General features: G+C 37.4%; 4 protein-coding genes and 1 non-coding gene across 5 annotated transcripts in view; 3 read left to right on the forward strand and 2 right to left on the reverse strand.

Moving 5' to 3' along the window:
• The window catches only part of LOC107713218 (protein FAM114A2-like), a 7,190-nt gene extending 1,609 nt beyond the window's left edge, over positions 1–5,581 (reverse strand). The window contains exons 1-10 of the mRNA XM_016518672.1: positions 5,475–5,581; positions 4,717–4,963; positions 3,729–3,828; positions 3,543–3,641; positions 3,323–3,450; positions 1,587–1,721; positions 1,247–1,405; positions 1,044–1,167; positions 828–913; positions 631–744 (exon numbers count right to left, since the gene is read on the reverse strand). Coding sequence (XP_016374158.1) covers positions 631–744; positions 828–913; positions 1,044–1,167; positions 1,247–1,405; positions 1,587–1,721; positions 3,323–3,450; positions 3,543–3,641; positions 3,729–3,828; positions 4,717–4,944 — 1,173 coding nt within the window. The 5' untranslated portion in view covers positions 4,945–4,963; positions 5,475–5,581. The remainder of the gene's footprint in view (positions 1–630; positions 745–827; positions 914–1,043; positions 1,168–1,246; positions 1,406–1,586; positions 1,722–3,322; positions 3,451–3,542; positions 3,642–3,728; positions 3,829–4,716; positions 4,964–5,474) is intronic.
• An 830-nt stretch (positions 5,582–6,411) lies between these two features.
• On the forward strand, positions 6,412–8,328 carry LOC107713219 (membrane-associated progesterone receptor component 1-like). The gene is made up of 3 exons (XM_016518673.1): positions 6,412–6,746; positions 7,309–7,464; positions 7,582–8,328. Exons 1-3 carry the CDS (start codon positions 6,419–6,421, stop codon positions 7,674–7,676), a joined length of 579 nt encoding a protein of 192 aa, XP_016374159.1. The 5' UTR covers positions 6,412–6,418; the 3' UTR covers positions 7,677–8,328.
• Positions 7,680–11,707, forward strand: LOC107713147 (cytochrome c oxidase subunit 7B, mitochondrial-like). Its single transcript, XM_016518580.1, has 4 exons — positions 7,680–7,706; positions 10,596–10,758; positions 11,276–11,397; positions 11,479–11,707. Exons 1-4 carry the CDS (start codon positions 7,680–7,682, stop codon positions 11,554–11,556), a joined length of 390 nt encoding a protein of 129 aa, XP_016374066.1. The 3' UTR covers positions 11,557–11,707.
• trnal-caa (transfer RNA leucine (anticodon CAA)) lies at positions 10,197–10,308 on the reverse strand. Its single transcript has 2 exons — positions 10,271–10,308; positions 10,197–10,242 (listed from the first exon to the last, which is right to left on the reverse strand). It is a non-coding gene; the product is annotated as a tRNA-Leu (tRNA).
• Positions 11,708–15,375: 3,668 nt separating the features above from the next.
• On the forward strand, positions 15,376–26,403 carry LOC107713220 (phosphoglycerate kinase 1). The gene is made up of 10 exons (XM_016518674.1): positions 15,376–15,528; positions 17,216–17,266; positions 17,731–17,886; positions 18,120–18,264; positions 22,346–22,449; positions 22,568–22,687; positions 23,644–23,758; positions 24,415–24,594; positions 24,685–24,862; positions 25,683–26,403. Exons 1-10 carry the CDS (start codon positions 15,464–15,466, stop codon positions 25,820–25,822), a joined length of 1,254 nt encoding a protein of 417 aa, XP_016374160.1. The 5' UTR covers positions 15,376–15,463; the 3' UTR covers positions 25,823–26,403.
• Positions 26,404–26,887: the final 484 nt, after the last annotated feature.

A 26,887-nucleotide genomic window follows, 5' to 3' on the forward strand; every position in this document is an offset into this window, starting at 1 on the left:
TATAACTCGCAATTGCAAGTTTATATCTCGCAATTCTGACTTTTTTTTTTATCGCAATTCTGACTTTTTTTTTTCGCAATTGCGAGTTTATATCTCGCAATTCTGACTTTTTCTCGCAATTCTGACTTTTTTTCTCGCAATTGCAAGTTTATATCTCACAATTCTGACTTTTTTTCTCACAATTGCGAGTTTATATTTAGCAATTCTGACTTTATCGCAATTGCGAGTTTATATCTCGCAATTCTGACTTTTTCTCGCAATTCTGACTTTTTTTCTCGCAATTCTAACCTTTTTTCTCACAATTCTGACTTTTTTTCTCAGAATTGCAAGTTTTTTAACAGAAAAAAGTCAGAATTGTGAGTTTATATCTCGCAGTTCTGACTTTATTTCTCAGTGTGTTTATATCACACAATTCTGAGAAAAAAAATCTGAATTGCGAGTTTATATCACAAAATTCTGAGAAAAAAAGTCAGAATTGCGAGTTTGTATCACGCAATTATGAGAAAAAAAGTCAGAATTGTGAGAGAAAAAGTCGCAATTACCTTTTTTATTTTTTATTCAGTGGCGGAAACGGGCTTCCATACAAAAGTCATTTAGTACATTTCAGGCTAAATAGCAAGAGTTGCAGACCTCAACACTGCATTTCGACACTGCCGTTTTCTGTTCTTTCTCCTCTTCTTCTTGCTGTGGGTTTTCACTTTGTTGCTTCATGTTTGTGATATGGTTGAATGCATTTTTTCTTGCCTGAGTGGATACGAGTAAGCGTAAATAATCTGACACAGAAAACACTTGAAGATTACAATTACAAAGAGATGTTCAAGTGTTACCTTGCAAAGTTTGTCTGCTGATGTGGAAATCTGTAGTCTTTCAAGGACATCCGTCAGTTCCTTCACAAAATCCTCGCCATCAACCCCTGAGAATAAAAATTACGTTTTTTTATGTTCTTAATAATTTGTTGTTCATTTACTAAGTCCCAGATTTCAAAAATGTTAACATCACTATATTTCTTTGACTTTAGCTTTGTGTTAATTGTAAGCTTTTACCCTTCGCATCATCATCCACCTCGTCGTCAAACTCCATAAGGGAAAAAGGCTCTTTAATGTCCTGTAGTTCTTGTTTTAGTTTAGCTAACTCCTCACCAGATAGAGTGGTCAGCACTGATTTCACCTGCACACAAACACAACACCTGCATTCAAATCCTTCACTGTTTTAAATTCTAGCATTGTTTGTAAAAAATTCTACTGACCTTGGCTTCACTCTCTCTAGAGAGGATCTCCAAAGCCTCCAGATGGGACAGGCCTTGAAATTCATCAAACAACAGCCCATAATGAGCCTTCTTGTCTGTTTCTGAAGTGACGTTTTCAGCTTTCTGCTGCTCCTCACGTTCTTTTGCTTCCCTCAAGACCTTTGAGAGATGAAAAACAGAATCAGGGGAGTTTAATTCATAAGCAGAATCAAATTATGAATCGGTCAGGATGTGTTCAAGTAAAGGTCATATATTTCTGTACGGGTGTCTGAAGGGGAGTTGAAGTGGCTATTAATATATTCCATCTCATTGGGATAGACAGTCCTCATAGCTTCTGCACCTGTGACAGTGTGGAGTTTCTGTTCATCAGTCCCTTTGTTTTCTTAAAGCCAGGGTCTCCCTCTGCTATCACATCCATGGTCTTCTTCCCAATAAACTCCAATGCATCCAGACCACCACTTATTACTGTCTTACCCTTGCCAACAAACATAGGAAGACAGAATAAATAAATTTACAATCAAATAAAATATATAAAATAATTAATGAAAACAATTAATGTTTAAAATAATAATTGTTTATTAGTATTTATTAATATAACAATTAGTAATTAATTAAAATATTACATGCTGGATGCTGCTTTTACTTTACTTTCAAGCCCATCTTTAATATCTGTTTTTTTTCTTTGTTTTGTAAAGAAACTTTATACGTAGGCACAGTTAAATTAGTTTATAATTTTAATTTGAATACATTTTTATTTGCACTTAAGCACAATCCAAAAAGCATGATTGATCTAATTATAATAATGTATTATTATTATTATTATTATTATTATTAATTTTAATTATATTAATTATATTTCAAGATTCCAGAAGTTTTAGGAGCTGTATGTTTTTCAGGGAACATTTATGACTTGTCCAGTCTTCCTTGATTTACTGGCTAATGATTAAGGATAAGAATTTTTCTAATCGATTTAACTAAATTTCTGGTTTAGAAATCACACTTTTAAAATTAGGCCTCCTCTGGTTTTCCAAGACCATGGGAACCCTGGTTCTTCAATTAATCAATCAATCAATCCATCAATAAATAAAACAGTTGTTGAGGAGGTAAATTGAAAGAAAAATCCTGATTTTGAGATGTTTTAGCTATTATTTTAAAGGTGCCATAAATGCATTGATATAATATTTTAAATTGTTCTCTGATATCTACATAGAAGGTATGTGGCTTAGGTAAGGGCAAAAAATCTCCAGAAACGGTTTTACATGTCCATTTACAACATTAGGATTTGTCCCTAGAATGAAATGGTCTGTTGTTACCTTATTTGGAAGGATCATAAATAATGTTCAATGTTGAGCTTTGCTCTGATTGGCTGTTTCACAGTGCGGCTCATTTCAGTAGCTCACACAGCAGGAAGGAAACACCGCAAAAATATATATTTCAATACTGTCTCTCGCAGTTATATTGTTGTGTAATTATACTGTATATAAAATGTGGGCATCAGGGAGCCGCTATTAATATGCGGGGCATTGAAACTGCTTTCGAATGCACGATCACGTTTTACTTTCACTTTCGAGATTTGCGATCGCACGTGCCCTGTGTAAACTACAGCGGCAGTACTTCCCACACATTTTACAAGATCAGATGCTTGTCAGTGGTGCTCAGGATCTGTAAATCATTCGCCATCATCCTCAGTCATTTTATCCTCGCTTGTTTCTTCACAATACCTGCAGAAATTTCGGCTGTGCAGGTTCGGTTGGCGGCTGGCATAGAACATGGGCGGGTATATGCAAATGTTGGGGGCGTAACTATTAGTGATCCCGACTGTAACGTCACAGTCGGTGTTATGTTCTGATTTGTCTATTTTTTCAGTGGTCTTTTGCATGCACGAGATTTACATAAGAAGGAGGAAACAATGGTGTTTGAGGCTCACGGTATGTCATTTCCATGTACAGAACTGTTATTATGCCAAGGTAAATACAGTTTTCCATTCTATAGCACCTTTAAAGCTTGTTTTGTCCTATTTTAAATAAAAATGTATTCGCTTTATTACCATCCAGCATACTTTTACCTCACCCTTACCGTACTCTGAACTACAGTGGTTAAAGATGACAGCATTCCCATACTACTGGAGGAGATCATTCCCATAGCACCACCCATCCCATTCATCTTCTCCTCTTCATCTTTATTTTCCTTACTACTGGCTGAATCTGCAGAGCAAAAAGAAGGAAGATCATCAATACTTGTGAACTGGTGTGCTTGGTCTGATGTATCCCATGTCAATCAAAGAGCACATCATTACCATCAGTTTTTTCTTTTTCCGCTTGAGCTGAAAGCTCCTCAGGACTTGGGATTCCTAGAGATGTCTCAGCTTTCTCAATGACCTGTGTCAACCCTTGGCCTTAGACAATGAATGAACAGTATGAGTCTTGATGATATAAGAATTGAGCTGTTTAAAAAAAAAAAGTGAAAATCTTGAGCCACTTACCCACAGTAGCTACAGTGGCAGTAGCAGTGGAGAGGATAGATTTACCCCAGCTACCCCAGTAACCCCAACCTCCCTGGGAAACAGTCGTCTCTGGGGAGGGCTGATGGGAAAAAGGTGACATTTTCATGTTCTGAATTTTTACTTTTTTTTTTTTTTCGGACATGATTAGAAAAGGCTAAGAGGTTGACCAATCATATCAGATTGGGCCAGCTGACCAATCAGAGAAAACAGAGCAGAAAGGTGGGCTTTAAAGAGACAGGAACTAAAACAGAGCATTTAGGTGAAAAGAGGTGCTGCAACAATGTACAGAGTGAGGAAAATAATGTTTTTAAAACCTTAAATCATGTAAATGTATTCTAACAGAACCCAAAAATAAAATTAGAAAATGACAATAACTTAAATAAATGACGATAATATGGGCACTTTAAAAAAAGTTACACACGTGATCTTTGCAGTCAAAAATGACCACTAAATATGAAAAATATGAAAATACAGAGCAATTTTCTGGGGTAAAATCTACAAATTAGCCACACTGAAGTAGTCTTTGATTTAAATATATTATTTGAAATACATATTTAAGTGCAAAGTGTGTGTGTGTGTGTGTGTATATATTTACAACAATTCTGCATAGATGAGTGGACCAAAATTCCTCCACAGCGCTGTAACAGACTCATTGCAAGTTATCGCAAATGCTTGATTGCAGTTGTTGCTGCTAAGTGTGGCCCAACCAGTTATTAGGTTTAGGGGGCAAACACTTTTTCACACAGGGCCATGTAGTTTTGGATTTTGTTTTCCCTTAATAATAAAAACCTTCATTTAAAAACTGCATGTTGTGTTCACTTGTGTTATCTTTTACTAATATTTAAATTTGTTTGATGATCTGAAACATTAAAGTGTGACAAACATGCAAAAAAATAAGAAATCAGGAAGGGGGCCAACACTTTTTCACACCACTGTATATATCAGTAGAAGTGTGATAAAAGCTTACGTCTAAAGCTCTTTCTGCTGGTTTTTGTGTCTCTGGGCTCTTCTGTTCTTCTGGTGGAGGTTTATGTTCTGGTCTTCTCCTGGTCTTTCGGGTTGGTGCTACATCAGTAGAGCTGTCACTCTGAGTTTCAGCTGAGGGCTCATCTCCGGTGGGTGTTGAAGGCTCTTTGGGCTCTTGGTCCATTGATTTCTCTGTTTGGTCACTTGTGGAGCTTTCGTTGTCAGACATCTGAGCACATACCAGTCTCCTGGAATGGACATACAAATATGTAATTACTTTTAAATGATAGCTATATAATATGTAGTTGTGTACATGACAGTGTAGTTTCTGAAACTGAAAACCAACACATTTTTAAATGTCTTCAATACAACGTCAGAGAAAATTGTTACGTCCCTGGATGTACAGTTAACATCCTTCACGTACGTCACAAATTGCTGAGGCCAAAGATTCATAAACGTTGCTCAAACAAAAAATAAGATTCAGACTTTAGACATTAGTGAACTTTTAGAAATGAGTTGATCATGAAAAGCCGTTATAACAGATGCTGTAGTACATACTTATTAAATAAGCCACATTACATTTGTCTGTAATACTCTCTGGCATACTGTACTGTACTGTATTTTAAGCTAAGCTAAGTTTCATCAGCAATAATTAGTCAGTATCCAGCAATAGTATCCAGTGAGCTGAACGCTGTAAATGTAATTATAAGGAAGGTGTTAATATTAAAATAAATAAGGGATAAACATAACATATCCAACCTATTGCCCCTGTTTCTCTTCTCTATCGAGCGGCCACGTCACTGGACTTAGCCCTGCTGTGTTTTGTTTTTCCCGTTACACTCGCTCTTCCATTGAGGAATGAAGCATAGATTCGACATTTTTATTCCGCCACCTGCTGTTTGGAGGAAGTACTTTAAGACCAACAGCACATGTAATGTATATGTATGTAAAGGGATGAAGCTGTGAAAGCCAGAACTGTAAAAAAAAATAATAATAATAATAATAAATAAAAAAATTACGATGTTATACAAAAATTACGAGATTTTGTTGACCGTACACTTTACAGTTCTATGTTTGTCACATTAATATAACAATCTGTTATATTAATTATATCCACAGTTATAACCACAGTTCATCAAAACTGACTTGATATGTTTTTTTCTTGCTGCATATGGTAAGATTTTTGTAAGTTACCAATTAATATGCTTTTTTTTCTGTTTCACATTTTTCATGGCAGTTACATTCCTACATGACTTTAAAACATTGTATTAAAATATGAAACTTCGAACTGAAGTAACTGAATATCTAACACTTTCCTTGGTTATGTAATAGCTGTTCAATCATTTATATTTTGAAGTATTTGAAATATAATTCCATGGCACAGGACATTAGTTATGCTTACATATAGTTTATATAGCGCATATATACATATAGTTTATATAGTATATATAAGTACTATATAGCACTTCTACATATAGTTTATATCTTGTTTTTATTATAGCACAGTTAAAGAAATATTTTCTCAGTATTACAAAGCATTAAAAAAAAAAAAAAAAAGTCACGCAAGGCTTCCAGATTACAGTTAACTTCCAAAGCCATCACAAAAACTACACGCCCCAGAAATCCACCTCGATTCTGATTGGCTGGCGTCGCACTATTGTGTGTTTTTGGCTTCTGTGATTGGTTCACTGCTGTGGTCGTCGATGAGTCTCGATGTTCTCACGCACGACATCAGAAACGAAATGGCTGAAGAGGAGGTCGAGCAAAGTTCTGGAATTCTTCAGGAAATTTTCACTTCGCCTCTGAACATTAGCTTGCTATGTCTCTGTTTATTCCTGTTGTACAAAATCGTCCGCGGAGACAAGCCTGCAGACTTCGGCCCGGTTGAAGAGCCGCTGCCTAAACTAAAGAAAAGAGATTTCACTTTAGCAGAACTGCAAGAGTACGATGGACTGAAAAACCCAAGAATCCTGATGGCTGTCACCGGGAAAGTGTTTGATGTCACAAGAGGGAAGAAGTTCTACGGACCAGGTAACATGCGAATATCTCAGATTCAATCTCGGGTCTTATTTCAAATTTATCTCAGGTGATTTTTTTTTAATGCATTTATTTATTTATTTCAAAGGATTACGTGATTTCTTGAATTACGTTGGCATATATGCGAGTTATTCATTTTAAAATATTCCAAGGAAATGCATTAATTTAATTTCAGACACGCCCCTTTATGTCGCACCTTTTAAACAACGTACAAATGCCAAGTCATAACCCCTAACCTACTGAAAAGTCAGGATAATGGAGATGTTACGCAACCCCGTTAAAGTGCGTCTATATTTACATTATTTTTCGTCTGATACCGAGACGTCACGGCCTGATACCGAGGTTTTTTGTAACTTTTGTGCACACTTTTGCAATGCCAAAACTGCTGGTCATCAGTGAATGATTAACTAACCTCGTATAAAGGTTGACTAGATACTGAAGATGTCCACTGAGCACAGAATGGTGCTTCATTCAAGAAAATGAACACTACTTGTTTTGCATTCCTGTTGACATCATATATTTTTGAAGACCTAATACCCACTTGGTTCACTTTTAGAGGGCCCTTATGGGGTCTTTGCAGGCAGAGATGCATCCAGAGGACTGGCCACGTTCTGTTTGGAGAAGGAGGCCTTGAAAGACACTCATGATGATCTTTCAGATCTCAATGCTATGCAGCAGGAGAGCCTGAGCGAGTGGGAGACCCAGTTCACACGTGAGTTGAAGGACACTTTTTGTTCCAGCCTCTGTTTTTACAGTTGCGCTCTTCGGGAATGTTGCAACGGGGTTGCATTGCTAAATGTTGAGTAATAGGTTGTATTTGCCTCCACAGAGAAATATGATTATGTTGGGAGGCTTCTTAAACCTGGAGAAGAACCGACTGAGTACACAGATGATGAGGAAGTCAAGGACAAAAAGAAGGATTAGAACATGGAGAAACCTAGCTCTTCCATTCATGTTAGTTTTGTTGCAGTCACATTTGCTGAACCTTCACGTCATTTCGTATACATCACTGTGACCTTAATTAGCACATCATGTGTTCAGAAACAGAATCTCATATCACTGTATTCAAAAACCTAATGTAGTTTATGTTATATCTACAGCAACTGTGACTCATAATCATGTCATTTGAAGAATTCTTGGGTAAAAATATTCTTCAGGAATATATGGCTTGCTATAAATATGGGACACAATTCTCGCTCTTTTTATTTTGATTGCTGACTCCAGATTTTTATCTAACCAGAGAACATTTAAACCGAATACATATATAAACATCAAAATACACTAGAATGCTTTTAAATGAGTGTCATAGAAAAAGTTGGAATGGAGATCTCTTTCAGGGGTGCTTGTCGGACCAGTTTCCCTGATACAGATTAAGACGAGGCCCATACTAAAGAGGGCTTCGAGCAAACTTATCGCATACTAGTCTTAACATCTGCTCAGGAAATTGGTAGATTAGATAAACATTACGTTCCATTATGTTGAGATTATGTTTTCAACTTTTGTTACCAAGAAAAGTATTTGCAAAACACCTTTTCTGTTCATAATGTTTATTATTAAAGAATATGATTTATTACCATTGTGCCTTACTGATTTTGTTTTAAAACTCTATGTTGGTTTAAAGTATATGTTGCTGATTACTGGTGGTGTATCCATGAACCCATGGAATCATGAATCCATTTAACAAAACATTTGCTCCAGCTGAACTGTTCCTGTAGCAAGTTAACTCAATAAAGCCTACTGTATGATATTTGGTACATGGATTTCAAAAGGCCTCTAGATTATCAACATGATCAGAACTTTGCTGAAAAGCATGTTTTACATAACCTACACTGTAAAAAAAATTCCGTAAAAAAACGGCAGCTGTGGTTGCCAGAATTTTACCGTAAAAAATAAGGTAGCAACATTTTAGGTTTTACGGTTTTAACTTAAATTTACAGTTAAATACCGTAATTTCATTAACTGATATAATGTTAATATACCAACCTTATTGAAGTACTGAAATCTGTTTTGTACCTTTGTAATACACTGATAACCACCAAATGCAGGTGGTGATGAGAAAGTCACATGATGAACCAAAGCCCATCACAAGCAGCTTTTATATTATAACATATATAGAAGGTGCACAGTGTCATTCACACAAACACCAAACACCATCATGGTAACACACGTGAAACTGAAATAATGCAATAAACATTCATTTAACAACATTAGGTGTAACCTGTTTTTATACAGTCTATGGGTGTAACACACAACCCTAATATACAAAACTGATAAGAAAAAAGCTAAGAAGAAACATAGTTATTTTAACAAAAAAACATCCAATTTGAAATGTAACGCATGGAATTCTGGGAGTGTCAATTTAAGGTTATTCACTGTTATACAGTCTTTTTCACTTCCAAAAATGGTATACTACCGTAAAATTAATGTCCAATACATGTAATATCCAATACAGTTTTTCACCGTATATAGTAGGGGAATTTACCATTAACCATTTAACAGGTTTTTACTCTAGCATTTTAACAGTCTTTTACAGTTAAATTCACGGTCATTTTTTACAGTGTACAACAAGCCTTCTGTCATCTGATTGAGACTTTTTAGCAAGTAAAAGGCCTGTTTGTATAATTCTAGAAACGTCCACCCTCAGGTCGTGTGGTACATGTGTGTTTTTGCTGTGAAATCTAATGATTTTTATAATGTAATTGTAAGAATAACTTCTATATTATTATTAACATTTCAAGATGGACATTTACTGGACAGAAGCCACTTGAGTGTCCATACATTTTTTTTTCATGTTAAAATGTATCAAATATGATGCAACAGGCTACTGAGAAATGTTTATGTGTGCATCTATCAATCATCATTGCACTGCATAACGCTAAAAGTTTCTTTTATACTATGGAAATCAGTGGTTACCAACATTTCCTTTGTGTTCAGCAGAAGAGAGATACTCGTACAGATTTGGGTGTGTTTACATTTTCATTTTTGGGTGAACTATCCCTTAATTTTAAGTGGTATTGAAATATAATTTACTACGATATATTATTGGAAGATAAAGTTTATTTCTACTTGAGTGTGAGCTGCATATTCTCACTATAGCACATTATATAAAAGCCTGGTGTAGCAAATATGATACAACAGTGTAACAAAACATTAAACACAAACGCAAACTTGTTGAAAGATTTGATTTCTTATTTTGTACAAAGTGTTAATAAACGGTTCCATAGGGAAAAAAACGATTTTACATTTTATATCTTTTTTTGAGCGGTTTATTTACAGTTTCCTGACTATTTTATTCATATTTACAATGTTAGAGAAGGGAAGACTTCCTCTTCCCTCTAATTTTGTGAATTATGTAAAGTTGCATGAAAAGGATGAGCTTGTTTCTTGCATTTAAGACATCTGATGACCTTCGTATAATTTCTAGTTCAAGAAAAAAAAAGTGTATGTCAGAAGTGGGATTCGAACCCACGCCTCCAGTTGGAGACCAGAATACCCGATTCGTTCGGAAGGGAACAGCCCTTGAGTCTGGCGCCTTAGACCACTCGGCCATCCTGACACGTCTATAGCCTCTCGGCGAAAAACTCAAATTTATGATACAATCATAAATTGTGTTTATAAACAACCAGCGAACTGTTGAACTAACTTTAACACTGTTGACACACGTAAAACAGCAGTGATGGTTCCTTAATATATACAGAAAAAATGTAAATATTTTAACGCGTTTATACTTATTAGTATATGTTACTCCCGTATAGGTTAACCATAGACCACATAACCTTAAACTATCCGTTTGTTTTCGTGTATCATTTTAATTTGGCGTTATGTTGAATCTACCGCTGATAGTCTTTAGGCTCCCCTCGCGTGCACGCGCGCGCACGCATCGCTCACTTATTTCCGCGCTGCCATTTTGTTTCTGCCATTCAGTTCAAGGGTATTAGCGCGAGCGGTCGGCTGTACAGAGACATAACCATGTATCGTTTCGCCAAGGCTGCCCTGAACCTCAGCGGTAAGTTAAATATCTTAATCAAGGACTGACCGTTTTATTTCACATTTCAGTGAACCGTATCTGGCCAATAATCTGGCTGTAATTTTCCTGTGTGCTAAAGCTAGTTTAATCTAATACACCCGTAGTTCGCTGGTGTGTACGTTTTAGCAAGTAATTTAATATGTTGTCACCTTTTCCCTATAAAGACATGTTTATATTTTATTTATTTGCCATATGTGCGCTTAAAACCTGTCTGACATCACATATAGCTCATATAAATCTTAAAATGTAACGTTAAATATTACTCCCGCGGAGTGCAAGAATGTGTCGTATGTTCTAAAATGTTTCTAATATATCTATAAATGTATATGCCATAAATATGTCATGTATACGACTAAAAAGAGGTCAATGGTTGGCATTAGTAATGTCTTTCAAAAATTCAGTGAGTCCAAGTTTTTGACAATTCTTCGTTGAGGCAATGAATAATGTGTTAAAGCAAATGTAAACTTGAATACATTTTTCTTTTTCTTTACAATAGGTCAGAGTGCCCGTCAGGTGGCTGTACGACAGAAGTCTGATCTGTCCCGTGAATTTCATGCAAAGTATGGACTTCCTCTTCTGATTGCTGGGGCCACATTTTGCACAGCTGTTTGGGCATATGTAAGTGACTGCAAACACAAACCTTATAGTAATTATTTCTCATTTTAGTGTTATATGTGATTTTGTGCACTGTCTTTGCAGGTGATCACATCAACAGGCATTGCATGGAACCTGTCACCTGTAGGCAAGGTGCAGCCCAAGCCGTGGCAGGAGGAATGAATGCATTTCCTCATTGTGCACCGAATGCTGGAGGATTCTGAATGACATTTTGAACTTTTCCATTTTGCAAATGGAGATTTCTCACCTTATCCAATCTTGTTGCTATCTTGGCATGTCTGTAAAAATGTAATAAATTAAATATAAATCTTAACATTAGTCATCTTGTTTACTTCATGCTAAAATGCATTATTAAAGGGTTTAGGTCAGATTTGATCCTACATCAGTTGCACATTTGACGTTACATTAGCTTGACATTCTATAATCAAATGAGTTGTCTATTTTGATGGTCATGTCCATTTTGAAGGTCAGTTTTGTATTTACGATGAAATCCTAAACTGTTCACAACTCGAATTCCTGTACCATGAAGCTAGCCTAACAAACTGGGTTACAGGATTGATTTCACACTGACAAAACCAAACAAATGTAATCAGGCTTTGTTGGTACCATGCCCCTGATCATCAGCTTTCACTGGGTGTTTCTTATTTTTTATTTGTGCACCTTTGTTTCCTTTCCTTGTCTTAACTCCACCCCTTAGGATGCGAGGGAAGAATGCATAGAAAATGAGGATGGAGGAATTGAAGGGTAACTTGTTTGTATATTGGAATATTCTAGATTTATATTTTTATTTAAACTGCAAAGTTAAAATATAAATTTAAAAATAAGTGACAGATGTGAAGAAGGTTTGGGGAATTGATACATGCATCAGGTCTTTTGACAGGAGATGTTTCCTTTTAATCCTCGCTCAGAGCACCTCTAGAACGGGTGTCCAGTCCTGCCCCTGGAAGGGCCACTGTCCTGCAGATTTTAGCTCCCAACACACTTTCCTGGAACTTTCTAGTGAGTTTGAATCATTCTCACTTTAGTATTTAGTATTCATATTTATTATTAGTTTATTTATTCATGTACTTTAATATTTCATTATATTTAAATACGTGCAGAACATTGATGCTGCTTTGTGATGTTAAAGGGCTTTCAAGGGTTTTTTTTGTTTTTTTACAACAAAAATATATAGAAAACAAAATCACTGAAAAATACCTTTGGACACTTCGGACACTCATAGGGAACTTTATTTTGAAATATTTTGCGCCGGACCAGTTGATGCATTATCCACACTTGATCTTTTGTGGTCCCGTTGCGGACTTCAGGAGGTGGTGGGTGGCCGTGGAACCCTTTTTCCGGCCTACTCAATGTGCGAAACCACCAACTTCCAAAGCAGCATAGACCATCTGCCCATGGATGTTGATTTAATGCTTAGGCAGGTTGTGCATGAAGGAAGTTGCCACTTGAATTTCTTGCAACTGTACGCGGTGACTCCACATTGCCACGAGGCATCGCCACAGAAACATCCCGTCAGCCAAGTGATCACAATGTGTGATCTACACATCGAGAAGCACAGGAGGATGATTGCCCCTAACGCCAAGAGGTACGTGGAGCACGTTGATGACCTGGCCCGGAGGGCATACACCAGGACCTATGCGAGGTTGGAGGGCATTTTTTTTTTGGTGTGTCATGGATACCAGGAGGTGTTGTAGCTGAGCCATTTTTTCATCCATCCCATGATGGACAATCTCCTAGAATCAGTTCCGATGCTTATTCCTTTTCGGGACAATGAAAACGGATTGGGTCTGTGCCACATGGTTCAGGCAGTAGCCACCTACCTTAGCATCACACTCTACAATCTGCTGCAGTACAAGAAAGGCAATAGCTGGACTGCATTCCAGCTGGAGCTAGCGGTGGAGGAACAATTTTTTGGGTGGGCCATGTGTAGTTCTTCCAGGCAGTACGCATCATCGCTTGGTGTAAGTGCTACCCATCCAAACAGCCTTAGGAGGATGAGGGGCTTTCTCGGGTTGGCTCCAGTTGGCAGCGCGAGGGTGGGCGAGTCTCCTGGAAACCTGGCATCTGCAGCGCATCCCTTTGACCGACAGCCTTCTCGCAGGGGCGCAAGTGGTTGGTGAAGAATTAACCAAGATTCTTCTCTGTGACCTTTACCAGAGAAACAACCGCTTGCTGGTGCAGTCTTTGAAAGGGCCTGATCGTCCCATCGGACGTTTAGTGGACTGCTGGACGGTGGGGGAGTTCTGTCAGGAAGTGTTCCAGAGAAAAGCCTTTGGATATCCAAATACGTTTGGGAGAGCCTTGGAGATGGTCACCTCCAAGATGCACAACTGCGAAGCAAAATGGAACTTCAAGGATTTTGTGGAGCTACACAAGCACAGTGAGGTTCCATCTGCAGCAGCTCGTGCAGCCGTGTACAGAGGAGATGTGTGTGCCAGAATTGAGGAGTTGGATCTGTCGTTCTCAAGAAACCTGAAGAAGTACAGAGAACATGGCATGCCCTGGTTGGAGATCTGCATAAAGCGTCTCCCCAGAGGTATGCCAAAAGACAGAACAATCACTGCTCTGGTGTTCCTCAGGTGCGTGGGGATGATCAAAACGGCATTTATGTGTCTTTCCAGAAACTGGCAGCGCTGGAGCGTCAGCTGGCAGTCACTCAGAAGTATCTCCAGCAGTTGAGGGTAATGTCTCAGCTGCTCCTGGTCCAGTCTCTTCAAGTTTGGAGGTTCCATGAGTCGGTGCCTTACAAAGTGGTCCCGCCCCTGCTATAAGTACACCATCGTCCACGTGTTCCTGTTCATGAACCAAGAACCGAAGTGGAGGAAGAAGAGATGGAGGAGCTAGTTGAAAAAATCCAACCAACTTGTGTACCTGCAAGTTCCAACAGTAGGTGGACAAATTTGGAGGTCTCCTACATCGACCGGAACCCTCTGTTAAGCCATGATCGGGCCTACGAGGTAAGATCTAAATGCCAGCACCTGATGGCGGACGTTAAAGTTCCAGTCATCTTTTTATTTTCTTGGAATGATATACTGTAGTATTTGCCATGTGTATTATATCTTCACTCTCATAGATCTTGGGGATGGGGTAATAAAACCTCATAAAGTACAAGCGTTCCCCTGACTGTCCCAGGAAAAGATTTAAAGGGGTCATATGATGTTGCTAAAAAGAACATTATTTGGTGTATTTGGTGTAATGAAATGTGTTTGTGGTTTAAGGTTCAAAAAACACATTATTTTCCACATATTGTACATTATTGTTTCTCCTCTATGCCCCGCCTTTCTGAAACGAGTCGATTTTTACAAAGCTCATCGTTCTGAAAAGCAAGGTGTGCTGTGATTGGCCAGCTAACCAGTGCATTGTGATTGGCCGAATACCTCAAGCATGTGACGGAAATGTTACACCCCTTATCATATTGTGATGCTGTGTCCCAGTGCGACGAGACAAAAACATGGGGGCATAATTACTGATTATAATGACTTATACTGTCTTTTTACGCATTGCTCATTTTGTCTCTCATAGTTGAGGTATACCTATGATGAAAATTACAGGCCTCTCTCATCTTTTTAAGTGGGAGAACTTGCACAATTGGTGGCTGACTAAATACTTTTTTGCCCCACTGTATGTGGGGGCGTGTTCGAACGAGCCGTTTTAGGTAGGTGTGGCTAACTCTTAACTTTTATAAAGAATATCTCTTTGGATTTGAGACTTTAGTCTTTGCAACTTTACAGATCTTCTTTATGCACCAAGAGCTTGTAACACTCTAAAGAGAAAGGAAAAAATGAAATCGCATCATATGACCCCTTTAATATATTTTAATTCAGGAGCGTAGGGTCTCTAGATAGGGGGCAGTAACGTTGCAACACATTCCGTCAAAGTTGTCTTTGCGCTCAGTTAGGCATTGATTGACAGCAAGTATATCCAATGAGCGCTACGTTTAGAACCTCATACCTCGATTAGACCCGCCCACACTGTGTACATCAGCATCAAGCTAAGGTCACTCTCACTCGGGAACACTGCACCACGCCACACCACCTAAGGAGAGATTTGTTGCATATCCACAGCCAGAATGTCTCTGTCAAACAAACTCACGTTGGACAAGGTGAATGTGAAAGGAAAGCGCGTTATCATGAGGTGAGTCTGAATTGTCACCGTTATAATACTCACTAACGATATATCCACATGCTCGTACTCTTAATTTATGCTGTCTGGCGTAATGTAGGCATATCAAAATTCAGCTTTAATTTTTGGCATCCCTGAAGCTTATGCTTATGAAGGCCGAGCGAGTTCAATCAGTGATAACCGGAAGTGTAAGTGTCATGCGTCACGTTTTAGGGATTCCAGATACGTGCAGGATGGCAGATGCACCGAAAGCACGTGCAAGTCCTCTAATATCTGTCATAACTCTGTTGTATTCAAATAAAAGCAGATTTTTAAACCTCTCACACAATTACATTCTGTAGACGCTGTAAAATGTCTCGGTGAAATGACACCACCCAGCTACAAATGTCAAATGGTCAGGGAGCCTCTAGTCACTTTATTTTTGTATTATACCGACAACCAGTACGTTTTTACATCACATACTGTTTTAAAGTCTTTTGTACGTGTGCTGTCGGGTTTATACCAGTATGCACGTTCATTTATTGGCGTGTTCCTGCTTGTTATACTCATGTCACTCACGCATGCCAGGTATTTCTTTTCATGCACATAAATGAAGATTGTTTATAATATATTCCGCTAAATGACATCCACATCTTCTCAGCAGCTATTAGCATAAATTAAAGAACACAGTCAAAAGGCCTGCCAGCTAATAGCCTTTGGCTAAAAGTCCACACTGGCGGACCATCCTGCTTCGCCCACAGTCTGCTGCTTTATTTAACATTTTTTTCACCCTTATATAAATACCCAAATGATGTATCATTTTGAATAAGTAATTAGTAGCTTTCACGATGAGTTAGTATGTATTCCTACAGTTGCAATGGCCCGTGCTCTTACAACGACCACTGTCAGGTTCCGAACTGCTATAATATTGTCTAATTTTATATTAATAATATTACAGTAGCCGGTGCAACAGCACCCTGAATACATCTGAATGCTTTAGGGGGCTTTACAGTATTACGTAATTCATTGTAGTTAGTTCTGTCACGATAACAACTACTTGTTGTGCGATATATTTCCCCAGAAATAATTGCGATAAGCGATATTATTGTCGACGAGAAGCTGCAAAAGACACAGGCGCCAGTGGAATGTACAAAACATGGTGACATTAATTTTTAAGTAAATATAATGGGCGATATATTGCGTCACCAAAAATGATTGAGGTCATGGACATATGTTGCGCGATAAGTCGATATATTGATTATTGCGACAGGCCTAATTGTAGTCATGGAGACCGCGTGAACGTGCAGCAGTGTGTGTACTCCTATAATATGTATATAGCTAACAGTGATACTGATCAGATAGCTTATAGATTTAGTTGTTTATTATTGTCATTTTACAGTCTTTTTATTTATTAAAATGGCTTATTAATGTGTATATTTTTATTAATTAATTAATTTAGTGGTCTTTTTCATAAACATTAAAGCTAAAGAGATATATTGCTATTAAAGGTTTTGGATAACAAGAATGAATTACCCTAAAGGACTTTTAATTAGCATAGGGCTGAGGATATTTTTCATGTGTCTCTTATTTTAAATGAATTTTCTGAAACTTTTTATTTTTCAAATAATGAATGAGCAATCTAATCATTGCATTAAATGATGGCATTTTATGTAGCAAATTCTGTAGTAGATCGGTTTACTTTTCTCTCTCTCTCCAATAGGGTTGACTTCAACGTCCCTATGAAGGACAAGACGATAACAAATAACCAGAGGTGAGATGGATATTGCTGATATTCCAATTTTTTTATTTTTTATTTGTGTCTTGCCAATAATGGTTCTTTCATATCCTGTGTCGATGAATTGCAATGTTTTTATCATTTAAAATGGACCCACAGCTTTGTTGTTTATAAATTGCTCTATATTATCGTTTATTCATTCATTCATGTCTATATATTCTTGCAAAATATTAAAGAACTAATAAAATTCTAGATGTTTGAGCTTTACTTGTAATTACAATTTCAACAAAGAAATTAACAGTTTATATAATGTCTAAACAGTACTATTTAAAAGTGTATTTGGTTTGAAATACTGTTTGAGGCAAAAATACCAATTTATGATTACGAAATGTATTTTCTTTTTAATATCTATTTTTATATAGCACTGGCTCACTGTTGAAAAAGACATGTTGGCCATGTGATACAGAATTTGTAACTAATATTATATATGCTCTCATCAGAATCAAGGCTGCAGTCCCATCAGTTCAGTATTGTTTAGATAATGGGGCCAAAGCTGTAGTCCTGATGAGCCACTTGGGCCGGCCTGATGGAGTCCCCATGCCAGACAAGTACTCTCTGGAGCCTGTGGCTGCAGAACTCAAGAACCTGCTGGGAAAGTAAGAGAGTTCAATACTGACTTATAACCTACACATATTAAACCATCAGTTAGAAATAATATAAACCTTTAAGCTACATCTGTTTGACAGCAGTGATGTTATATAGCTTTACTGCATAAACATTAGAAATGTATGGTAGAAAATCATTTCCAAGCTGACATCTTAATAGCAATGCATACATAATTCAACTTATTGCTTCGCCACCAACCTTGCTGTTTAATTTGCTTATGAAGAGACGTTCAGTTCCTGAAGGACTGTGTGGGTCCAGATGTGGAGAAAGCCTGTGCAGGCCCACCTGCAGGTTCTGTCATTCTGCTGGAGAACCTGCGGTTCCATCTGGCCGAGGAGGGCAAAGGCAAAGACGCATCGGGTAACAAGGTCAGTGCGCCGTACAACAGTGGCTCTGCAGAAAGTGCTTGGTCGTCTTACAGAAGTCTTAAAATCAAATGGAAGACTTAAGACCTGCACAAATAAAATCAATGTGGTCCGTCCATACAGAACAGATTCCACATAATCTCTAAATAAACCATGTATCTTTTATTTATCATATATCTTTCATAGTAGCCCAAAGAGAAGCCACAAGAGTTTACATTGAATTAAATGTCATATGACATGTTGAATACCACAACTATCCAGAAAAAAAGAATTTATGCATAATGCAACTTTTAAGTATAAACTAGTCTAAAATGCAATAAGACTCTTATTTTGAAATGTCTATGCTAAACTACTTCCATCCGCTAATTAAAAAAAGATGAGGGTGAGGGAGATAAATGACTCTACAACACATTAAAATATAAACACCATAAAGTAAACATTGCAAAGTAAACTCAAAACTGTTAACCTGTAGAATGCATTACAGTGCTGTGTTTTAACTTCTACAAATGTAAGACCTCTTAAAATGATAATTGAGAGTTTTGCTATAAACATTTAAGATACTGATTAAAACAATGACTTAATTACAATGTCTGTTTAACAATTTTTATTGGACCGTTTTTAACCTAAATAGACAACAATGTTATTCAGAAATGTTTAACTGATGTATTTGAAAAAAGTATCACCTGAATGCATTTTAGATTTTGTCTAGTATTAACCTTAAATGTCATATATAGCTTCTTGTTAATTGTATGACTTATGTTATTTGTTTTCATCATGAAGATAGCCTTGCTTTTGACATGACTTTAAAAAATAAATAAATATGAAGCTGATTAAACTGAATTTAAGACCTTATAAGGTCCTGTGATAGCAGTATGATCTATACAGTAGGATCTGTGGTTTTAAATGCCATGTGCTCCCAAAAAAAAACAAATTGTTATAGGGACTCTTGCAACTACAAATATTTAATATCAACTAATCAGTAAAGGAAGCCCTCTAAAATTAGGCTAGTTTCACAAATCTCTTACTAAATCATTCTTATTTTGGCTCAAGAAGCTAATAATTTGCTTTTATCATTGAGTGAAAGCTTGTCTACAAAGCACAAGCTACTACTGTTAAAGGCAATTTGTGGCTTTGCGTGCATGCAGAGATACTGTACGCAGCTGACCTATTGATATTTGTAGGAAGGCCATATGTGATCATGTGGCTTTTCTGGTCCTCGGAGCCCTGGCTGGAATGCATACTGGGAAGGGGAGAAGAGAAAGAGAGAGATGAGTAGGGACCATAGAAAGAGACAGGGAAACTGCTATGTTCTTTTCTGGCAGGCGACTGCAGTGAACTTGTGCTTGCCATTTTCTAGGCACCTGTGTAACATTTCATTCACAGTAGTTCAGAAGTCATGAACTTTGGGTGCATGTGGACGGCAGTAATGTGATCATAACTATATGTAGGTCGGTCTTGATCCAGGGGTCTTACTGTAACAGGGTTTAAAATATTTCCCCCAGTTTACTATGCAAACACAACCATAAGTACGCCATTTGTTGGTTTACATGTTTTGAAATGTGCACCCAAGCCACTAGAAGTCAAGCCTGCAACCAATAGCAGAAAAAGCGTAATGGCTAATGCTAATGGAAAGGAGACCAGAGGCCGTTTTTTTTCATGGATGTCAATGGAGAGGCTTTACTATGCTAAATAAACAGCTTTTTAGAGGAAACGGCTTATTTAATGAATCGACAAGCCTGTCTGCTAATCTTCAACATGTTTTACATTAAAGGGGTCATATGATGCTGCTAAAAAGAACATTATTTTGTGTATTTGGTGTAATGAAATGTGTTTATGCGGTTTAAAGTAAAAAAAACACATTATTTTCCACATACTGTACATTATTGTTTCTCCTCTATGCCCCGCCTTCGTGAAGTTGATGTATTTCCTCAGCGACCAGCACGGATCAGCTCTAGGCATGTCGGAGCGGATATCGTCCTCTTTTGGAAGATCAAACAAAGTAGTTTCGCTTTCACAATGAAACACAGCGCCTTCACGGCATGGCGGCAGCGTCAACAATACTACAGCGAGAATAAAAGTTACGCTTTCTTTCTTTGCGTGAACATTTGGGCGGCGTTATGCAAATCTTCCCACATAGTGAGGTAGATATGTGGGGGCGTGTTAGAACGAGCAATTTTAGGTAGGCGTGGCTGACTCTTAACTTTTATAAAGAATATCTCTTTGGATTTGAGACTTTAGTCTTTGCAAATTTACAGATCTTCTTTATGCACCAAGAGCTTGTAACACTCCAAAAAGAAAGGAAAAAATGAAATCGCATCATATGACCCCTTTAAACAATACTTTTGGATTGAACTATTTTTAGAGTTTACTATGGAAAAAATGCTGTTTTATTAGAAGTCACTGACTTTTTGCGAAAGGTGGGATTCAGCTTATGGCACTTCTCATTCATTCCTATGGTATTCGTAAACGGCGACTGAGTGTCGCACAACTCTTACTGAAATTCAATGACGTCAAGACTGTAATGTGATTGGTTAAGGCACACGTGATCCAAGTTAGCCGTTACACTTTCTCCAATGGTAAGTACCGTATTGACCCGAATATAAGACGATGTTTTTTTCTTGGAAATACATCTGAAAAAACGCGGTCGTCTTATATTCAGGGTCTAGACTCTAGACTTTGACATGTCAATAATACACCCACAACACTAGGTGGCGCCAAATACGCATAAAACGAGTGTGCCATGAAATACGTAATGTAATGCGTGTTGGAAAGATCGCCAGTAAAAACAAAAGAAAAAGAAAACATTACAAGACAAAATGTGTTTTATTGAGAAAAAACAAGATTTGGTTTTTTAAAAAGCCTTTTTCCAAACGGTACATCTGGAAAAAGGGGGGTCGTCTTATAATCAGGGTCGTCTTATATTCGGGCCAATACGGTAATACAGACCCTCTCATCTCCCAATAGTAAGACAATCTCTGATGTGCACATTGAATAGCAACATTGGTTCGACCAATGGTGTGAGTTAGGCCTGTCGCAATAATCAATATATCGACTTATCGCGCAATATATGTACATGACCTCAATCATTTTTGGTGACGCAATATATCGCCCATTATATTTACTTAAACATTTTTTAATTAAAAAAAGATTTTTTTAAGCTATCTAATATTTTGATGATCTAAATACTCTTAAAAATTAAAAGTTTGTTGTCATTTGGAAGTGTGTAGGCCTTCTTGCATTATTATGCTGTTACATTATGATTATATATTCAGTGGCATAAAATGGTCTTTAAAATGACAATAATATCGCTTATCGCAATTATTTCTGGGGCAATATATCGCACAACAAAAAGTTGTTATCGTGACAGGCCTAGTGTGAGTTTAGGGCGGGTTTATGTTTATCAAACTTAAGGCCTGTGCACATCAAGACAAATATTCAGTGAGGAAAAAATGTTGCAGTAAGCATTTTAATTTGAGTGAACTGTTTTTAAAGGGTCTTTTCAGACTGACACAAACATACACATCGAAGTGACTTTTTTATTTTATTTTTTTTAACCAAGAGGGGTAACTTTGCAGTCTCATTCAGCCCGTCTGCCATTTTTGTATGCATTGAAATGAACAGACAAATCTATGAAAGCCCGTTTTTGGCACTGATGAATTTTTTTTAAAAAGGTAAATCTAAAAATTGTAACACTTCAGTTCTCACTTGATAACGGGCAATTGCGAGTTACAAAGTCAGAATTGGGAGATATAAACTCGCAAATGTAAGAAAATGTTGGATTGGACTTCATAACTCGCAATGGCGAGTTTATCTTATCTCACAATTCTGAGAAAAGAAGTCAGAATTGAGAAAAAAGTTAGAATTGCGAGATATTAACTTGCAATTGTGAGTTTATATCCCACAATTCTGACTTTATATCTCGCAATTCTGATCGCAAGACATTTGTGTTGGTGTGAACAGTACACCCAACAGACCTTAATGCCAAAAATAAATTTTTGCAGAAATTACACAGTTCAGTTTTTAATGCTATTTTTATTCTCCAAGTGGCATATGCCCTATAAATGATTTTGATTCCTCTTTTTAGACCAAAGCAAGTCAGGAGGAAATCGATTCTTTCCGTGCCTCCCTGTCCAAGCTGGGTGATGTCTACGTCAACGATGCCTTTGGAACTGCTCACAGAGCCCATAGGTGCTCCATTACATGAAACAGTGTTCGAAAAATAGAAATGATCATGTTTAGAATTTTTTTTTCTTTTTTTTTTTTTTCTTTTTCTCCTTTGGGTTTCATGTCTAATGTCTCACTCTAGCTCCATGGTTGGAGTGAATCTCCCTCAGAAGGCAGCTGGTTTTCTGATGAAGAAGGAGTTGGACTACTTTGCCATGGCCCTTGAGAAACCACAGAGGCCTTTCTTGGGGTTTCTCGGAGGGTGAGTATTGATGATGGAGTACATTGATAGCTTATAATTTTAGTTCTGAATACTGTTATAAGGAGGATAAGTTTTAACCAGGTTTAGTTATTAAAAACACCAAAAGACCTTGCATGGTCTTGCAAGATCTTGTCCATGATCAAAGGAAAGGTTTTACAGAGTTCAGCTCAGTATTCTGGTCAATGTACTGCTGGTGAACAACTAAATGTTCACCAGATATAATGGCAGATAATATGAAGTGCTTTACTAGAATGCATCGGTCTTCTCTCACTTGAAAAAACCTTCAGAAAGCATCATTGACAGTCCAGGAACAGATGAGTTTATCCTCTTATGCAACAGTAGGATGTGTGACAATATCCTTTTTGCTCTTCTGTTCTTTAAGCCTCACCTCCCATATGTGGCTGTAAAAAGAATTGTATTCATTTAAACATTTGTAGATTTCCTCTTCCTTTCCTCATAGTTTCATGTTCTCTTGGTGAAATGCTGAAACCTTTGTGATGCAGCTATGCAAGATGCAATGATGGAACTCACTTAAAACGAATTAGCAGTGATCACTACAAAGTGTTCTTGTGGAAATGGAGGATTCAGTGCAAATGAATTGCAGAAGTCAGAGTCCAGGCCGTTGCACAACTTACATACGATGTCTTTATTTTTTTTCCCTGAAAGCATCCACCCCTGCATATTCATTGGCCGTCACTCATGTGCAGTTGTGACTGAAGTAGTCTGGGGTTTGTCCCAGTAACAAAGTTCAGTGAGGCAACTGACCCACTGATAAGCTGTACTGCAATGAACAACACTCCTTAAACTTTTGTCTCATAAATAAACCGTTCTAGGGCACTTCCTGCAGTTTCTCAGAGGCGGACGTTTCTCAGTTTCATCCCAAAAAGATTTACATTTAAAAATGAGCATTTCATTGAAAAGGCTTTGTTTAATTGATTGTTGCTTTGATCATACAGGGCCAAGGTCAAAGATAAGATTCAGCTGATCAACAACATGCTGGACAAGGTGAATGAGATGATCATTGGTGGAGGAATGGCCTTTACCTTCCTCAAGGTTCTCAAGAACATGGAGGTGAGTGGTTTGAAGCTTCATTCAAACTGCAAACTAAAGTCCCCAACTTATGTTTTATATTTTTTAATTAATCAGTGTATTATAGAAATGTATATGAAATGTCCCATTGCCAAAAAAAAAAGAGAATAAAATAAACATTATTTTGTTAAACAGTGCTTTATAATTAACAGAATATGTGACTATAATATAATTGTAACGTGTCAGTGCAAGAAAGAGCCGAGGTAGGATCCAAATGCAATCAGTGGAACATTTAATAAAACAAAAGGTAATCCAAATCCAGAAACCAAACACAGAGAGAAACAGAAACAACACGCCACAACTTCGCAAAGACAACGACTGACTAAAACACTGGACTATTATACACCGAGACACTAACCAGATGACAAGGTAACAAGACACACCTGGGAAAGCAATCAAGAGGACCATTGAAACAAAAGGACTACAAATGGCACTCTAGACAGGAAGGAACACAAAAGTCTAAACATAAGACTAGGGAACATGGGCAAGATCATAACTATAATATAATATAATTGATATAATGTGAAATCCATAACACCCTCTTTTTTTATCCATAATCTTACCCAAGTATATTGCATAAAGTGTTTTCTGAAGTACCCCCATCGAGTTTTAAAATATTGTTCACTTGTTGTGCTCAGATTGGCACTTCCCTGTTTGATGAAGAGGGTGCCAAAATTGTGAAAGACCTCATGGCTAAGGCCGAGAAGAATGGCGTGAAGATCACACTTCCTGTTGACTTCGTCACTGCAGACAAGTTTGACGAGAAGGCGGCGACAGGGTCTGCATCAGTAGCCGATGGTATTCCAGCTGGCTGGATGGTAAGGCGGACAAATGTTAGATTGTTTAGAGCTGTATGATCTTCTCCTCTTCCTCTGAAGTGAACTAGAAATGGTTCTCCTTCTGTCCAGGGTCTAGACTGTGGTTCTGAGAGCTCAAAGCTCTATGCAGAGGCTGTAGCCAGAGCCAAGCAGATTGTGTGGAATGGACCTGTTGGTGTGTTTGAGTGGGACAACTTCTCTCGTGGAACCAAGAACTTGATGGACAAAGTAGTGGAAGCGACCAAAAATGGCTGCATCACCATTATTGGTAAGAATTTCATTTTGTTGTTTAAGTTCTTGCCTGAAATGCATGTAATGACACGCATCTAATAGACTGGTGGTTGACCGATATATTGCCAGGGCCAATATTATCAGCCAGTATTTTAATTATCAGCATTTTCCGACAATGGTCATGAAATGGGACTTTTATTCAGCTTCTGAGGGAAGACGCACATGAGCTCACATTCTGTCTTTATTAGTTTACTGTCTTTGTATAACAGTTCTGTCTAATAATTGAAATGCAAGTGTTGTAATTCTTAATTCATATACTGTCAGCAAATACACATTTTAATCAAGTCTTTGAATACCTAATAAACTTTTATTGCCACAACTCTTGGCAAATCTAGCTTTTAGAAATTCTTGTGTGTGTATAAATGTTTAAATCCTTGATTTCAAACTATGCTGTGTTATATCCAGTTTACCGTTATGTCATATTCACATCATATTCACTGCGAGCTGAATTCTTTGTGAAAATATGATTCCCAGCACACACAGACATACCAAATTACTGAGTATTTACTTTTTTTTTTTTTTTTCATAATTAATGATTTCTTCCAGAATCAAGTAGTTCCTATTTGAATCTTTTTTATGCTCAAACAGCAACATTACAGACTAACTAAAGTTGAAACAGTGAAAAAGCATAATAGGACCCCTTTAAGACTGGTTTTGTGGTCCAGGGTCACATATTGGCTTTTTTCGGCCATCGGCCACCTGGCTCTCTAAGATATCGGTATCGGCCGTTAGTTAAAGGCCATATCAGTCACTATAATAAACTAAACTAATTGACATCTTTGTTTCTTTAAATTCAGGTGGGGGAGACACAGCAACCTGCTGTGCCAAGTGGGACACCGAAGACAAGGTCAGTCATGTGAGCACAGGAGGCGGAGCTAGTCTGGAGCTGCTGGAGGGTAAAGTGTTACCTGGTGTTGATGCCCTCAGCAACGTATAATTGCTCTGAGCCTCTCCTGCCAGAGGTTGGGTGCTCATCTCCCAAGAAGCTGTCATCCTTACTCACTCAGCGTTTGTTCAGTGTTCTATCACCTGTCAGGATGCAAATGACAACTACTCCACTCTCTATGGACTCTGACCTGTTGACTCATGCACATTCAGATCATCCATTTGCTTATCTTCTATCAAATAACCTAAAGCGTTTCTCATTCAAGATGTTTTCATCTGTTATGAGCGAAAGGTTGACATCAGCAGTAATGGCTGTTCCTGTTATGATTGTTATATTCGAGAGATGGGTCATTTGTTTTACCTGCTTAAGTGTTAATGCGTCCCATTGTAGTCTGAATGTGTGCATAGTGTAATCGTTGTGTGTTGTGATTCTAGAGTTTATATTTGATATTTGTGGCCTCCCCACAGATGTTGAGTACCTGTAATACACTTTCCTCCCCATATTGCACTTGTCATCCTAGACCTGCAGCTTATGAGATAGATGTTCCGGACTGGAATTATTATGATGGGCTAATGTTAGACCCAGGCGACCTGTCGTGGAGTAAGAATGAAAATAATAAGAAAAAATGAAAAATAAAAATCAAAACTTTTTTTCTTTGCTTCGGGTCATTTTTTTTTGTGTGTCTGCACCAATATTGACATGTAGAACTGATGTTTTACAAAACAGAAAAACGTAAAGAGTATAAAGCGTTAAAATGTTCATAAAAATGGTTTATAGTGTTTAGAGAAAACTGAGAATTTTTTTTACAATATTACATTTTAAATGTAATTTTTCTCTTCACGTTTTTGTTAGCCTATGTGTTGTTGCATGTGTTATAGTCACATTTTTAATATGTTGAGTTAATTTTCATCAATATTCTGTACTAATTGTGATGTCAACACAACATGTTCTATCGGTTGTTCTGTGCAATTTTATGCATTAATTATGTGAACATAAATTTTACTCAGCGTCTGGGTTGTATGTTTTTTGTGTTTTTTAAGTAAGTTGTTGAATAGGTTTGAATTTTTTTTAATGTTGAAAAAATTATGTTTTTAATTTCACAAAATAATTTCTTGT

This window comes from Sinocyclocheilus rhinocerous, unplaced genomic scaffold (assembly GCF_001515625.1).
Source record: "Sinocyclocheilus rhinocerous isolate Xijiao unplaced genomic scaffold, SAMN03320098_v1.1 scaffold387, whole genome shotgun sequence".
Classification (NCBI taxonomy): domain Eukaryota; kingdom Metazoa; phylum Chordata; class Actinopteri; order Cypriniformes; family Cyprinidae; genus Sinocyclocheilus; species Sinocyclocheilus rhinocerous.

Coding starts and splice junctions, on each gene's coding strand:
- LOC107713220 (XM_016518674.1), top strand. CDS start 15,464: ATGTCTCTGTCAAACAAACTCACGTTGGACAAGGTGAATGTGAAAGGA. Junction 17,267..17,730: donor ACGATAACAAATAACCAGAG/GTGAGATGGATA, acceptor TGCTCTCATCAG/AATCAAGGCTGCAGTCCCAT. Junction 22,688..23,643: donor TTCTTGGGGTTTCTCGGAGG/GTGAGTATTGAT, acceptor TTGATCATACAG/GGCCAAGGTCAAAGATAAGA.
- LOC107713147 (XM_016518580.1), top strand. CDS start 7,680: ATGGAGAAACCTAGCTCTTCCATTCAT. Junction 7,707..10,595: donor AACCTAGCTCTTCCATTCAT/GTTAGTTTTGTT, acceptor TACCGCTGATAG/TCTTTAGGCTCCCCTCGCGT. Junction 10,759..11,275: donor GGCTGCCCTGAACCTCAGCG/GTAAGTTAAATA, acceptor TCTTTACAATAG/GTCAGAGTGCCCGTCAGGTG.
- LOC107713219 (XM_016518673.1), top strand. CDS start 6,419: ATGAGTCTCGATGTTCTCACGCACGACATCAGAAACGAAATGGCTGAA. Junction 6,747..7,308: donor GAAGAAGTTCTACGGACCAG/GTAACATGCGAA, acceptor GTTCACTTTTAG/AGGGCCCTTATGGGGTCTTT. Junction 7,465..7,581: donor GTGGGAGACCCAGTTCACAC/GTGAGTTGAAGG, acceptor TTGCCTCCACAG/AGAAATATGATTATGTTGGG.